The sequence below is a fragment of the Mustela erminea genome, chromosome 6 (assembly GCF_009829155.1).
Source record: "Mustela erminea isolate mMusErm1 chromosome 6, mMusErm1.Pri, whole genome shotgun sequence".
NCBI lineage: Eukaryota > Metazoa > Chordata > Mammalia > Carnivora > Mustelidae > Mustela > Mustela erminea.
The window spans coordinates 129391060-129407024 of record NC_045619.1 but is presented as its reverse complement, the minus strand read 5'-3'; the positions used below and the strand labels follow the sequence as shown (position 1 = coordinate 129407024).

At 37.0% G+C, this 15965-nt stretch overlaps 1 protein-coding gene across 6 annotated transcripts in view; it reads right to left on the bottom strand.

The window, feature by feature from the left end:
- Positions 1–15965, bottom strand: part of MYO3A (myosin IIIA) — a 232247-nt gene that overhangs the window by 60986 nt on the left and 155296 nt on the right. For 5 of the 6 annotated variants that reach the window (XM_032349656.1, XM_032349658.1, XM_032349657.1 and 2 more), the window contains exons 21-25: positions 13010–13163; positions 11280–11368; positions 9237–9366; positions 2426–2505; positions 1878–1955 (exon numbers count right to left, since the gene is read on the bottom strand). In XM_032349656.1, the coding sequence (XP_032205547.1) occupies positions 1878–1955; positions 2426–2505; positions 9237–9366; positions 11280–11368; positions 13010–13163 (531 nt within the window). The remainder of the gene's footprint in view (positions 1–1877; positions 1956–2425; positions 2506–9236; positions 9367–11279; positions 11369–13009; positions 13164–15965) is intronic. The other variant, XM_032349659.1, reaches the window with a different exon arrangement.

Below are 15965 nucleotides of genomic sequence, written 5' to 3'. Positions count from 1 at the left end.
GCTCTCTGCCCGGTGGGGAGCCTGCTTCCTCCTCCTCTCTCTCTACCTGCCTCTCTGCCTACTTGTGATCTATGTTTGTCAAAAAAAAAAAAAAAATCTTTAAAAAAAATCATTATATACTATGTGGAATTATCTTCTATCACTTTTCACTTCAGCTTGAGGAGGAAAATGATTTTACGAACTAATGTTTTAAACACACGCACAGTCTTGGACGCCAGCAACAGTGGACTGATGATGGTCTTGGATAACTCACTTAAAAAAAGGGAGATAATCTGTCTGTAAGTACACTTGCTAATTTCGCTCTGCTGTGGTCTTGCTGGAAGGTACCAGCAGGAAATGTGAGATAGTAAGCATATAAAGGTACGAAGCGCTACTCAAAGATGATTAAGCACACACTCTCTGCTATGAGCTTACGACTTGAAAAAGTATTTAATAATACTTTTTTAAAATACCCAGTTATTTTTAAAAGCATTTCATGATTCTGCTAGAAAACTGAATTTACTCACTCAACACTTATAGTAAATTTAGCCTAATTTCCACCCCTTCTGCCTTGAGTTATACTACTAATAATTTCCAATTTTTAGTTGGTATTTTCTTCATTTTCATTTGCTGGTTAATATGATCTGTTAATAATTTTTTAATTGTTTTTAAAGATTTTATTTATTTATTTGAGAGTGGGCGAGTGAGTGACAGCATGAGAGGTGGAAAGAGGTGCGGAGGGAAAGGACCCCAAGATCATGACCTGAGGGAGGCAGACATTTAACTGACTAAGCCACCCAGGTGCCCCAACAGGATTTTATCTGAAGAGATAAAGAAGAATGGATACCAATAATGAGGGCAGGGGTATCTAGAGTTCTTCAGAGAACAGAGCAAGTAAAGTATTTCTTATCTTCCTTTTCTCCCCTATTGTCCAAGGAAGAAAGGTAAGATAAGGTCACCAGTGGCCTCATGCTAAGGACACAGTGGCTGACTTTTCTGGCATGTTACTATGCTTCCCTGATATCCTTTCTCCTTGCCCCACACCTCTACCAGTTCTTCTTTTGAGGTTTTCATCTTGTCTATGTGCAGGGAGCTATGGAATGGATCTGGATACTAAGCCTTGTCCCATCGGCCCACCCCAAGATCATTTAGGAGTGGGAAGAAGAAGTGATAGGTATTTATCATAGCACTGAATTAAAAAACCTGTCAGGTTTTGTTCTAGTGGAAATGTGTTTGGTTTGTGTCTTCGGACGAATCTTAACCAAAGTAGGAACTCTGATTAACTTAGCATGCAATAATTTCATAGATAAAATATCAAAGCAAACCAATCCATGGGTTTTTGACAGTACTCCCTACTATGTTCTGTATCTAACAAATAGTAAATGGAATACAATGAGAATTATCTTTTGCTAATAGTACTGTGATACTTATTACTAGCTTTTGATTTGTAACTCTCATTTAAAATAAATAACAGGGGCATCTGGTGGCTGATTCAGTTGAGTGTCTGTTTTTGGCTCAGGTCATGATCCCAGAGTCCCAGGGAGTCCCGTGTCGGGCTCCCTGCTCAGCGCAGTTTCTGCTTTTCCCTCTTCCCTTGCCCCTCCCCCTCCTGTCTCCTCTCTCACTTTCTCTCTCTCAAATAAATAAATAGAATCTTAAAGAAATTAAAATAAATAAATAACATTCCTGGGGTGACTGGATGGCTGTCAGTTAAGCCTCCGACCCTTGATTTTGGATCAGGTCATGATCTTATGGGTCATGAGATCAAGCTCCCCATTGGGCTCTGTGCTGGGCGTGGAACCTCCTTAGGGTTCTCTTTCTTCATCTCACTCTGCCCTTCCCCCTGTCTGAAATAAATAACATTCCTAAGCACAACACACCATAATTTAATAACTTACTCTAAAATATGATGCCACTGTTTGTGTCTTCATGTTGGTTGTCTCTATGGCATGATGTGTGGCTTCTCCACTTTGATCCTACAAAGACCAAGAAAGACAGTGATGCTTCAGTATCCACTGTACCCTATGATCTACAAGGAGCCCATGGAATTTCCTTCAGGTTTTCATGGTCTATGCTTTCAAATACATAAAATAACAAAAGGTTAATATTTTTGCTTAGGGTAATTGTTTTGTCAACCCCACTGGAATTTTAATTGGTCGTGCAAGGAACATGAGTGTCTTAGAACTTAACTAATATATTTTTAGTTGGTCTTAGTGTAACATTAAAATGAGCTATAAAGGAAGGGTTAGGAATGTATCACAACTGCATGATTCTTTTAGTGACTAGCAGTAATATGAACATAACATAGCTGTTTAAGCAGAAAAGAAAGATCAAAGGGGGAAAAACCTAATAAGTAAAATGCTATTGACTTTTAGGAGCACACAAACACTGTTGTTGTCAAGGTTAGATTTTTAGACTCATTGTCATACAAAATGCATGTTCTTACCTTGGTCAAGTTGATTGATTTTTCTGAAGTCCTCATTTGATAATTTATTAAATTTCCAGTTTTAGAATGTGGCAGATTACCTATAGGAATGTGGATGAAATTAATATACATTTTAGAATTCTTAATCACTAAAAGACTTTCCTCATTTAGTTAAATATTAAAATAAACATTGTTGATGTCATAATAGTTATCCTTGGTTAAGTATTTATGAGAAATTTAAGGATAAAATAATATCACAAAATAATTTTAAATAAATTTTAAATTCAGAAAAAAAACACAGTTTGGAGTTTAGAAAAAATACAGGTGTTGGATTTCCTTTAATTGCTACAAGATATGATGATATCAACTAATTTTCTTTGTGTGTGTGTGTACGTGTATGTATGCATGTATGTGTTAAATGGCTCTGAGATTTTCTTTAATGCATAGGTACACTTTACGATGGGCCTTAAAAATCACATGGATTATTGGGGCGCCTGGGTGGCTCAGTGGGTTAAGCCACTGCCTTCGGCTCAGGTCATGATCTCAGAGTCCTGGGATCGAGCCCCGCATCGGGCTCTCTGCACAGTGGGGGGCCTGCTTCCTCCTCTCTCTCTGCCTGCCTCTCTGCCTGCTTGTGATCTCTGTCAAATAAATAAATAAAATCTTAAAAAAAATCACATGGATTATTAATTCATATGAAACGGTTATAAGAAAATCAAGGATGGTTGAAAGCAATGGATATGCTCAATCTAACATTCAGAAATATGTGCCTGTTACTAGGGCTACTTAAATGTGCACAACCCAAGGCCTTGAAAATATTCTAGTGTAGTGAAAAATTATGGTCCCAGAAGCCGGGAAGATATGGATTTGAATACTAGCTGTAGTACTTAAATTGTGTTGCCTGTGGATCATTTACTTAGTCTCTGAGTTGCATTTTGAAACCATATAATGGTGATGTTGCCTGCATCACAGAATTTTGATGACATGTGACAGTATGTCAGGTGCATGGTGCGTGCCTGGAAATGTTTATTCTTACTCTCTCTTCCCCCACACCTCACCAAGCACAATAAACAACCAGCCCACAATCCAAGAGTTCATCATCCCACCAGTAATGTTCAAATATATCTCAAGAATTCAGTATCACTTCAGAAAGATTATTTCTTTTCATTCTCATTCTTTTAGGTGAGAAGTAGAGGTGACATGTTTTTTGTTTGTGTGTTTTTTAGAGAAGGAGAGAGTGTTGTGTGCATGCCAGGGGTGGGGTGGGGACTGACGGAGAGGGAGAGAGAATTTTAAGTAGGCTCCATGCCCAGTGCAGAGCCTGATGCAGGGATCAATCTCAAGATCCTGTGATCATGACTGAGTCAAGATCATGAACTGAGCTGAAATCAAGAGTCAAGTGCTTAACCAGCTGAGCTACCCAGGTGCCCCAAGGCGACATGTTTTTGACAAATCCTTCACATTCTTTGTGGTGGTGAAAGCTGCCTCTGAAGTGATATGCAGGTGGGACCCTGCCTGGGATGCAGCTGGCAGTGCCTCTGCCGTGCTGTTGTCCCCCTTCCCCATTATCAGGAAAAGTGCTGTGATGGATGTGCACACTGGCTTTCATGCTGGGCTGCACACTGGACTGTTCACTCTTCAGCTGTGAGACTTACTGCAGACAGCAGAGTGGACAGAGATAGTAACACATGGTCTTCAGAGGGGCATCTGTGGACATTCATTTGTTTTTTTTTTTTTAGGGAAAGTTTTAGAAAAAATTACCAAAATTACTACAGACTAATACAAAGGTCTAATAGCACATTAATTAGAATAAACCCAGTACTTAATAGATACCATTACTTAATATTAGCTAAATAAGAACTAAAAATTTAAGTTTCTATGAAAACTGAAAGACTAGAGGAAATTTACTAAAGGATTAATAATTTCAATGTAACAAAATTTATACATGAGTCATCAAATTCTTTAACAACAAAATAAATGAAAGCCTTCTAAAAATTCATTAATGCATATCAACAGGAACTAAAATTAGCATAGATCTTAATTTCAGAAAATATATCCACTTTGCCTTTACAGCTGACAGATGAACAAACCTGTAATAAACCAAGGTAGTGATGTGAGCTACATGGAACTGTAGTACATTTCCTCTTAATAATGGCTGAACTGTATTTCATATTTTAAGTCATACGTGCAACAGGTTATCTCAGAATCTTGGAGACAGTGTAATATAGGATTGAAAAACCCAAACTTTCAAGCCCACTTCTAAGACTTCCCAAAAGGGCAACACTGGGAAAGTTGCTGAACATTTCCAAGACTCAGTGTCTCATCTGTAACAGTAGTTCCTCCTCAGAGTGTTGCTATTAGGAGTAAATAAAAGTAGTCAGCACAGTGCCTAACACATTGCAACTTCTAAACAAATTCATGAAAAAAATAAAAAGATAAAAAAATAAATTTATGTATTTTTATTGTTGTAATTATTATTATTATGTTTACATATCTAGGTGAATATAAAATCCAAATGTCTCTGATAGCTTTGAGATTCGGAGTCACTAAAACATCTTTGATTACGAAATTCTCTTTTCCCTGGCTAATGAAACATGGTTTTGCTGAATCAGGAGACAGAACATAGTATTGAGAACCTGGCTGCATATTTTATAAAGGTAAAAAACATGACATTAAGTGCATGGATGCAGTTGGTGGATATAGAAAGAGATGACAATTGTTAAAGTCAAAATTGAAGACATTTGTTTCTGGGCAGGATAAAGCAACACAGACTGGATTAACTGAATGACTAAAAGAAAAAAAAAAAAACCAACAACCAACCATACAATATGTATGAGGCAACAGCTTTTCTTCCTTTTTTTATTGTAAAACTTACATAATATAAAATTTAGCATCTTAATCACTTATAAGTGCACAGGTCAGTAGTATTAAATACATTCATAATGTTATGCAACCATCACCACCATACGTGCCCATAACTTTTTTCATCTTGTAAAACTGAAACTTTATACCCATTAAATATTGGCTCCCCATTCCTCCCAGCCCCAGCCCCTGGCAACCACCATTCTGCTTTCTGTCTGCGTGATTGTAACTGCCCGAAGTACCTTATTCTGAAGAATCACACCATATTTGTCTAGGAATAACAGTGTTTATACGTTGTGCATCAAACAGTACAGGACACTGATCCCCGAATGAGGGGAAACAAATGAGGTGAGCCCTATGAGTATCCCAGCTTTCTGTCTAAAGAGATTTACACTGCAAGGAGAGGAACTCAGGTGACGACTAGGGAAAATAACAAATGTAACCAACAGAAAACACGTCAAATCGTAGAGTCAGTCCAACCCAACATATCAATAATCACATTAAATATAAATGGTTTGATCACCTCAATTAAAAGGCAGACGTATTTAGAATTTAAAAAGGCCCAACTAAATGCTGTTTACAAAAAAAGCCCTCTTTAAATACAAACAAAAATAAGATGAAGTTGAAAGTATAAAAAAAGACATACCATTCAACCACTAATCCTAAGAAAGTTGGAATCTCTATATTATCAAGCAAAGTAGATTTCAGAGCAAAAACGATTACCAAGGATAAAAATTAATTAAAATTAATAAAGGGGTCTGGTCATCAAGAAGTTATAATAATAATTCTAGGGGCACCTGGGTGGCTCAGTGGGTTAGGCCTCTGCCTTCAGCTTAGGTCATGATCTCAGGGTACTGGGATCGAGCCCCGCATCAGGTTCTCTGCTCAGCAGGGAACCTGCTACCCTCTGCCTCTCTGCCTACTTGTGATCTCTCTCTCTCTTTCTCAAATAAATAATAAGTAGAATCTTTAAAAAAAAGAAGCTATAATAATTCTAAATGTTTATGTTTCCAATCTTAAAAATACATGAAGTGAAAACGGATAGAAATGAAAGACAAAATAGACAAATTGGATTATAATCAGATATTTCAAAACTCTTCTCTTAGTAACTGGTAGAACCAGGAGAGAAAAAACCAGTAAGGATATAGGAGATTTGACCAATACTATCAACCATGTTGACTCAATTGACATTTATATAATTCTCCATCCAACACAGTGGAATACACATTGTTTTTAAGTGTAAATGAAACATAAAATATATTATATTCGGGGCCATAAAACATGTCTCAGTAAATTTAAATGGATTAAATCATATAAAATATGCTTTCTGAGCACTATGGAATTATATTACAAGGCCACAACACAAAGATATAGAAAATCCCAATATTTTTAGAATGAAAATTTAATACTTATACATAATCTATATAAGTACTTACATTAGAAATGTTTTCTTAAATCAACAACCTATGACCTTACCTTAGAAATTAGAAAAGAGGAGACTAAATAAAACCCCATGTAAACAGAAGAAAGGAAACAAGAATGAAACCTCCCCCCCCAAAAAAAAGAAAGAAAGGAGGGAAAAAAATAACAAAATAGAAAGCAATATCAATGGAGAAAAATCAGTGAAACTATAAACTATATGCTGGTTCTCTGAGAAAATCAGTAAAATTGACAAATCTCTAGAAAATCTATCAAGAATAAAGTCAAAGAGGACACAAAAGAGTCAGATCAGGAATGAGAGAGCTGATAAAACTCCAAGATCTATAGATATTAAAGGATAATATAAGGGAACACTATAATCAAAATTATGTCAATGAATGTGACTACATAGATGAAACAGACAAATTTCTTAAAAGATACAACCTACTAAAGCTCATTAAAAAAATTAGATAATTAAATATTCTAATATTTGTTAAAGAAATTGATTGAATTTGTAATTCAAAACCTTCTCACAAAAAAAGGCTTCTGGCCCGGATGGCTTCACTAGTGTATTCTACAAAGGAATTCAGAAAGAATTGGAAGCAATACTTCTGAATTCATTCTGTGAAGCCCATATTACTCGGATCCCAACATTAGAAGAAAATTAGAAGAAAACTACAGTCCAATATCCCTCATGAACACAGATACAAAAATTCTTAACAAAACATCAGCAAATGTAATCTAGCAATACATGAAAGTCCAATGCATCATGACCACGTCACATTTTTCCCAGGAATAAAAAGTTGGCATAATATTAAAAAATCAATCAATGTAACTCATCATATTTACAGATTAAAAAAATATATGAATGATCATCTCAATATATGCAAAAACGTATCTGACAGAATTCAAGTATGCATGCCTGGTAAATACTCAGGAAACTAGGAATAGAAAGAACTCCTCCTCCTGAGAAAGAAGGTCTATGAAAACCCTACAGAAAACATCCATATTTCCTGGGGAAAAACTGAAAGCTTTACCCCCAAAATGAGGAATAAGACAAGAATGTTCATTTTTAGCACTCGTACTCAAAATTGTGTTGGTGATTCTAGCCAGTGCAACCAGGAAAGATGAAGACATAAAAAGTAAACAGAATGGAGAAGAAAGGGGAAACTCTTTTTTCACAGGTGACATGATCATCTATATAGAAAAATCCTATGGTATTTACAAAAAAAAAGAAAGTTACTCTAATAAACGAGCTTAACAACACTGCAGGGTGAAATATTAATACGCAGAAATCAACTGGTCTTCTGTATACTAGCAACAAACAATTTGAAATAAAATTACCATTTATAATAACATAAAATGTGATATATAAGCAGATAATTTGACAAAGATATACAAGTCACACACACTGAAAACTACAAAATATTACTGAAAGAAATTAAGGAAGACAAATAAATGGAGAACTATATTGTGCTCCCTGATGGGGAAGACCTAATATTGTGAAGATATCAATTCTCCCAAAATTAATCTATAGCTTCAGTGTATCCCAATCAAACTCTCACCAGGATTTTTGGTGGAAACCGACAAGCTTATTCTAAAATTTATATGAAAAAGCAAAGGAATTATAATTGCCTTGATAGCTCTGAAAAAGAAGAAGAGTTGGGTAGCTTATACTACCTGATTTCATTTTTTAAAAAAAATTAAACTACAGTAATCAAGAAGTGTTGCACTGCCTTAAAGATAGACAAATATTGGGGACACACAATAGAGAAGTCTAGAAGGAGACCTACATGTTTATAGTCAGTTGATTTTCAACAGGGCGCCCAAGCAATTCAATGGGGGAAAGAACAATTCTTTCAACCAGTGGTGCTAGAACAAATAGAGAAGGTCAGGAGTGGGAGGGATTCCAGAGTCATGAGGAAACATCATCTGGGGGTGACGAATATGTTTACTACTGAATGTGGTGATGGTTTTACAAGTATATATGCCTGTCAAAAACATATCACATTTTACTGTCTAAACATGTCTTTTTTATTGTATGTCATTTATATCTCAATAAAACTGTAAAAAGAAATGCAAGATAATATAACAAATTCCAATAAAGAAAAATAACCAAAACTACAGTTTTTTTCTACTTAAAAGCAAATGCAAACATGTATATGGTTGGGTGGAACAAAGGCATGTAAGTTTTTAACCAATAAGGCAGAGCTCACTAAACCTATAGAGCCTTAAATACCACCCCCAAAGCTGCCCAGTCCTGAAACAGAGGTCACTCTGAACTTTTCAGAGGTGAGCATGTTTTTCTAGTGAGTAGCTAAAATACCACCCTATTTTCTGGTTCCTTCTACAGACACTTTTCTTTAAAGAAAACCCAGTTTGTTTATATTCACTTTTACATGTTCTTCAGACAGTTGGGGCAGAATGTATTTTAAAAAATGCATATTTAGTGAGCTAAAACCAAACCAACATAAAAATATTGAGGATTAAACTCATGAAAATCACAGTCAGACACTATAGGATTGGGCCCAAGGAAGTTGCCTTAGCTTACCTGTTTTTGTCAGAGGGTGATTGACGAGTTGGCGAATTACACTGTTTTCTGATGACCTCAAAAGGAGCACAATATCCGTTGGAAGAGTGTCTCTATTCTTAGCTAAGAACCCACTTGCATTATAGAGTACCTGTTGATAAAGTACATTTCAGTGTCACAGTCAATGTCATCCTCATTGTCATCATCACCATCAACAGTGGCAGGGGCAGAGCCATCAATAGGTATTTACTGAGAACTTCCTCCGGGCTGAGTGACAGGTATACAAAGATTTATAAAGGCAGTCCTTTACAACTTGGTTGGAGGAGCAAACTCTTCCAGGTCTACAGTATATTTTGTCAGAGAAAAATCTGTGTCTCGCTAATTTTATTTGGGTTGAAATCATGGTTTGTTTGATTCTTCTCGTTTATTACACTGGAAATTGGGTATTGTTTCCTTTCTCTGTTTGGAGGGCAGAGGGAGACATAAAGGAGGCACCTGGGGCCACCAGGCATTCTCATTTCCATGACAACTGAGTCATGCACAGTGAATCGGCCATTACAGATTTTCATCTCAGTAAGGAGTATGGTCTAAGTACATTATGAACATTCACATTTCTGGCACTTCTAAATAATTTTAGGACTTTCTCAAGACCAACGTAACTCAAAGATTTCTGTAGGATTATCTACTATGGTTGATTTATCGGATGAATTGTGTCCCTCCAAAATTAATATGTTGAATTCCCGATCCCAAATGTAACTGTATTTGGCTAGGGTCTTTAAGGAGGTAATTAAAGTTAAATGTAGTCCTAAGGGTGGGACCCCTAATCCCATAGGACTTGTATCCTTGTAAGAAGAGAAAGACACACTGGAGGTCCCTTTCTGCTTCTCATGTACCCAGAGAAAAGGCCACAGGAGGACACTGAAGGGTACACCCATCAGCAAGCCAGGCAGAGAGGTCTCACCAGACAATGACCTCGCTGGCACCTTGATCTTGGACTTCTAGCCTCCAGAACTGTGAGAAAATAAATTTCTGTGCTTTAAGCCACCCATCCTGCATTATTTTTCTTATGTCAGTCCAAGCAGACTAATACAGCTCTTAAAAACAACTGGATAAAATGATCCTAGGAAATTCTTAATGGATGTTTTTAAAAAGGCTTGTTTGGAAAAATCACCTGCTGAACACCATGGGAGAGGCCATAACTATTATATTGAAGGCAGATTTTTTTTTTTTTTTCAGTGACAGAAGCCTGTGAAACACAGAAATCTTAGTAGACATGAATCTTCCAGGTTCCAGGTTATTTTTTTGTTGTTCATGTGTTTTTCATTCTAGGCATTTCTTTCTTAAGTTTAGTATCTTCTCAGTCCTCCAATATTTACCACATCATTGTGAAGGAGTGACCTCTGCAGAAGGGAGACAGAGCATCCTCTGGGTTTAGGTTTATCGTTGAGGTCTGCTCAGCTGTGGGAATGTGCTTAGACAGCCAACTGCTAAACACTCCATCAGACAACCCTACCTAGGCTAGCTCCATTATCTGACCACACCTCCAATCTGGCACTTTCTCCTGTTGGGCGGGAGGAGAGGCAAAGTCTTCTGTGGAGAGAGAAGCACCTCAGTACTGAAAAAGGCAGTTTACGTAAAAGGCTCCCCGCTATCATTTAAAGAAGCAAAAATAGGTCCCCATTGCCAGCCAATCTCACCCAAAGCTATAAGATCTTAGGGTCAGAAAGATGGAGGCTTTGATGCTTGTCTCTTTGTTTCCCTTTAGTTTCTTAATAAAAATTCCTCTAGAAAAACTAGAACGTTTGTGTTTGAAAAAGTAGAAGGATTTTTTGGTTAACCTTTTCAGGATAGATGTTAGAGCTGGCTGTTCTGGAGTGGGAGTGGCTGGCAGTGGATTGGACAGATTGGAGGAAGCTGGAGAACAGTCAGGGCCAGTTTGGGGCAGAAACAGATGGCCATCTCATTTTAACCATCTAAATTTTTCGGGCCATAGCTTTCATGTTTATCAGTATTATTTGATAAAGGACTAAGAGAAACTCAGTCATAATTCTTCAAAGTTCTTACCTTTCCTGCATAATGGTGAATTCCAAAACTAAGTTCCATTCTTTTGGGCCTCCAGAAATACTGCGATTTCAGGTTCCCTTCAAATTTTTCTATAGGGAAAAAAAAAATTGAACTCCACTATCAAGCCATGTAAGGAGATCCTCAGAAAATACTGATTGACAGAATCATCTCTTCCACTGTAAAATGGACAATGTGCACTAAAAGGACAATTTTACATGGCTGACAAATGCAGATTTGGAGCAAAAATGGTGAGACCAAACTCAAGATCATGACTGTAACCATTCTATTATGATTTAGAGCAACAACTCAAACCTTGGCAAGCAACAGAACCACCCCAGAAGGCCTATTAAAACACAGAGTTTCTGACTTAGTAGGTTTCCTTCTCCTAATGTCCTCCATGCTATTCCTTATGCTGCACAAGTAAGTGAAACCATATGATTCTGAAACTAGACCAAAAGTTTAAGTTGGGGATATAACTAATTGATATTCTATAAATATACCTAATTGATATTCTATAAATTCTGGAGCATAACTTTATTACTGCTCGTTACCAACACATTCTCTTGCATTTTGAATACCTCAGATGTCTATAATTCATGGGGGGAAATCCAAGAAGTCACATTTCTAGAAAGTTCTCAGGTGAGGCTGATGTTCCTGGTCTGGGAAACCACTTTTTTTTTTTTTTTTAAAGATCCTACTTCTTTATTTGACAGAGAGAGACGCAGCAAGAGAGGGAACACAACAAGCAGGGAGAGTGGGAGAGGGAGAAGCAGGCTTCCCGCTGAGCTCCATGTCCTAGAAGGGACATTTTAACCTTTAAATCAAGTGATTGCTATGAAACAATTAACCCCAGAACTTTGGGGTTGTTTTGCTTTCCATTAGTATTGTCCAATTAGAGGAGAGAATAAGTCAATGAGTGAGTCAGCAGGAAGCAACCTCACAGACTGAATGGTAAGAAACAGACTCTGTCACCCAAAATAAATGAGAGAAAATGTGAATCCAAATTTTCTGCAAATATTTATTATACATAATCAATATCTCCTACCATCATGGAATATGATATTTATATATCAAAAATGATTTTTTTTACCTGAACAAGCTAAAGTTTTATTTTTTAATCTAAGGAATAAGACATTTAAAATTTTTACCATTTTAAATGGTAATCATTTAAATACAGCATACATAACTTTGCCTTCTTAAACAGAAAAAAATGAATTTGTTTATGCTTTCTTTGATGACTTAGGATTATTGTGAATATTTATTGATGTACTGTAATTTAGAAATTATTAAGGTACTGGAGGCTGTTTGCCTCTGTTAGTCAAGTGATGAATTGATTTCCTTCTCATTAGCTATATCTTTTCAAATTCCAGAGCTGGCCTTGTGCCCTGCCCTCCAATTTCTAATTTGGAGCTGGGTAGTTCCTTTTTTAAGGAGGGGGGCTTGATAATTTCTAAGGTTATTTCTAACATAAGATCCTATAACTGAGGCTCTACCACTGTAAGGAAAAGTCCAATATCAAACTTGTTTAATTCATCACTAAATATTCCATCCTATTTTAAACATTCACTGGTCCAGGTATGAGACCTAGAGCCTCGTCTTTAAAGTTACATATGCAGGCTTTGTGATAGCTACTTTCTCCCAAATAATTGAAAACCTGTATTTTTAAGTCATTCAAAACATTAGATGACTGCAACACAAAATGAGGCAGACATCCTGGATTTGAAACTCACCCACAAGGGTCTGGTCTGTGGCCTTGGGAAATCGACTTTCTTCATCGAGTAGGGATAGCAGACCCATTGGCTTCTGCAGAAACATATCTAGGAGGGGCAGGTTATCTTCATATTCAATCACTCTGGCATTAACACCCTCATTTAGGTATTCATTCTGTAACAGGACATGACACATAGAAAAAATTCACTTAAAAATGTGTGAATTGTGACATCGTGAATTTTTGATAGGTAGCTTGACAGTAATTACCCCAAACTCTCTTTTACACATATTATAATAAATTGCTTCCTATGACATTGCCCTTACACTGAGGCTATCATTTTATTTTTCTTTCCCTAAAACTGTTAGTTCATTAAACTAACTTGGTAATAATAAAATTTTCTAGTCTCTATACCAGAATTATAGACATCTGAGGTATTCAAAATGCAAGAGGATGTGTTGGTAACGAGCAGTAATAAAGTTACGCTCCAGAATTTATAGAATACCAATTAGGTATATCTTAGAGTTATATTATCCCCAATTTAAACCTTTGATCTAGTTTCAGATTCATACGGTTTCACTTACTTGTACAGCATAAGGAATAGCATGGAGGACATTAGGAGAAGGAAAAGAAAAGTAAATTGGGGGGAACTCAGAGGGGGAGATAAACTATGAGAGACTATGGACTTGGAGAAACAAACTGAGGGTTTTGGAGGGGAGGCAGTGGTGGGTTGGGTGAGCCTGGTGGTGGGTATTAAGGAGGACATGTATTGCATGGATCACTGGGTGTGGTGCATAAACAATGAATTTTGGAACACTGAAAAAATTAAGTTAAATTAAAAAAAGAAAAACAAAAAAGAAAACAGATGAACATAGGGGAAGGGAAGGAAAAAATAAAAATAATAAAAATAAATAAAAAATAAAATAAGATAAAAACAGAGAGGGAGGTGAGTCACAAGAGACTCTTATCTATAAGGAGCAAACTAAGGGTTGCTGGAGGGGCAGTGGGTGTGGGGGGTAATCAGGAGATATGCATTAAGGAGGGCACTTGATTTAATGAGCACTGGGTGTTAGATGCGACCAATGAATCTCTAAATTCTACCCCTGAAACTAAGAATACACTACATGCTAACTAACTTGAATACAAATAAAATCTAAAAATAATGGAGTAAAAAATAATAATAATAAAAAAAGAAAAGAAATGGATCTCTCAAGAACATTTACCTAACTTCTCAGTCATGATAACATTTACATTGTTAATAGGGTGGACAACCGTGGGTCATAGGAATGACCAGTGGATTTAGAACCAAGAACACATAGGTTCATATCTAGGTTCTGCCTCTTAACTGGCCATATAATTCTTTTGAAAATTTTTTTGACTCTATAATCTCCCACCGTCTCATTTATCACATGGAGGAAACAATTTCCATCTAACAAAGTAAGTCTATCTGGTACATTAATAACCAGTTGTTATTGAGTATACCATAAGTTGTATAAAATAAAAAGGATGAATAACAACTAGTGTTAAGATTGGGCCCAGGCAACATGGGTATTGATGGTCTAATTTACCAAACGGGCATGAAGAATGGGGCTCTTGGGGTGCGTGGGTGGCTCAGTGGGTTAAAGTCTCTGCCTTCGGCTCAGGTCATGATCCCAGGGTCCTAGGATCGAGCCCCGCATTGGGCTCTCCGCTCAGTGGGGAGCCGGCTTCCCTTCCTCTCTCTCTGCCTGACTCTGCCTACTTGTGATATCTATCTGGCAAATAAATAAATAAAATCTTATATATAAAAAAAAAGAATGGTGCTGTTGCTCCATTCCTATGACTCTTCCCTCACACTGAGCCCCTACCCCAGTGCTTCAGGCTATGAGAGGACATGCATGACCCTGGGGAGACTTGAAGTCATACTCCCATGCAGGGCCTCATCAGTTCTCAGGTGATAAAGCAGCTATCACTGGGAAGTGTAGGAAATAACTCTTGCCTCGGGCAGAATATTCTGCACCATTCAGAACTATAAAATGACAGAGTATTTTCATTATTATTTTAAGTTAAAAATTCTTTTTTTTAAGGAGGCTCCATGCAGGGCCTGAATTCACAACCCAGAGACCAAGACCCGAACTGAGACCAAGAGTTGGACGCCAGCTGAATGAGCCACCCAGGGGCCCCTTCATTATTATTTTAATATAGTCTTTAATTCATTAAATATTTTCACTGAACGTCTTATAAAAAGGCATCGTGATGGGTGATAAAGAGATGTTTAACACAAACTCCCTGTCCTCAGGTGGATTTAAGATATAACTTGAGTGATAAGGTTAGTAAATAAAAACTCAAATGCAAGGTAACATACGATAAACGATACTTACAACGTACTCTATGGAGTTCAGAGAAAGATAATCAATTTCCAGCAACTCTGTGGAGGAATTTAGCCAGTGGCAGGTGGGGCACTTAATAAGCTTAAACTTATAACCAGTATTTTGAAGACTTCTGAAATTGAAATCTAATTTCAAGGGTGTCACCAGGAAAAACAAATGTACATTTTTAAGACAAAAAAACTAATACGTAAAAATTTGGCAGTGCCCCTTGGCCTGAAAGGTAGACCACCTGAAAGCCATTTGGTTTATCCAGTACATCAAAATGGAAACAATGTCTGGAAGTTTCACAGCCGTTGCATTTGAAGGTAACCTTGGGAGCCATATGCAGACCCAGAATGACTTGGCTAGTAGACGTATCAGGCTGACAGCACATTACAGCTTAAATGGCAATCGCGAAGTTCAGAAGAGGTTTTGTATGTTTTGTATAGAAAGCACACAAGGTTAAGGTCTCAATCAGTGCATTTGTCATTTCTATTTGCCTGTGTCAAAACCCACGGAACGCTTTTGTGGCAGGTCAGACAGGAAAGAGACAAGTAACGTGGGAAACAATGGGCTCCCCTTGAAGATACTTGTATTAGGGACTCCAGACAAACCGAAGGACAGAACATG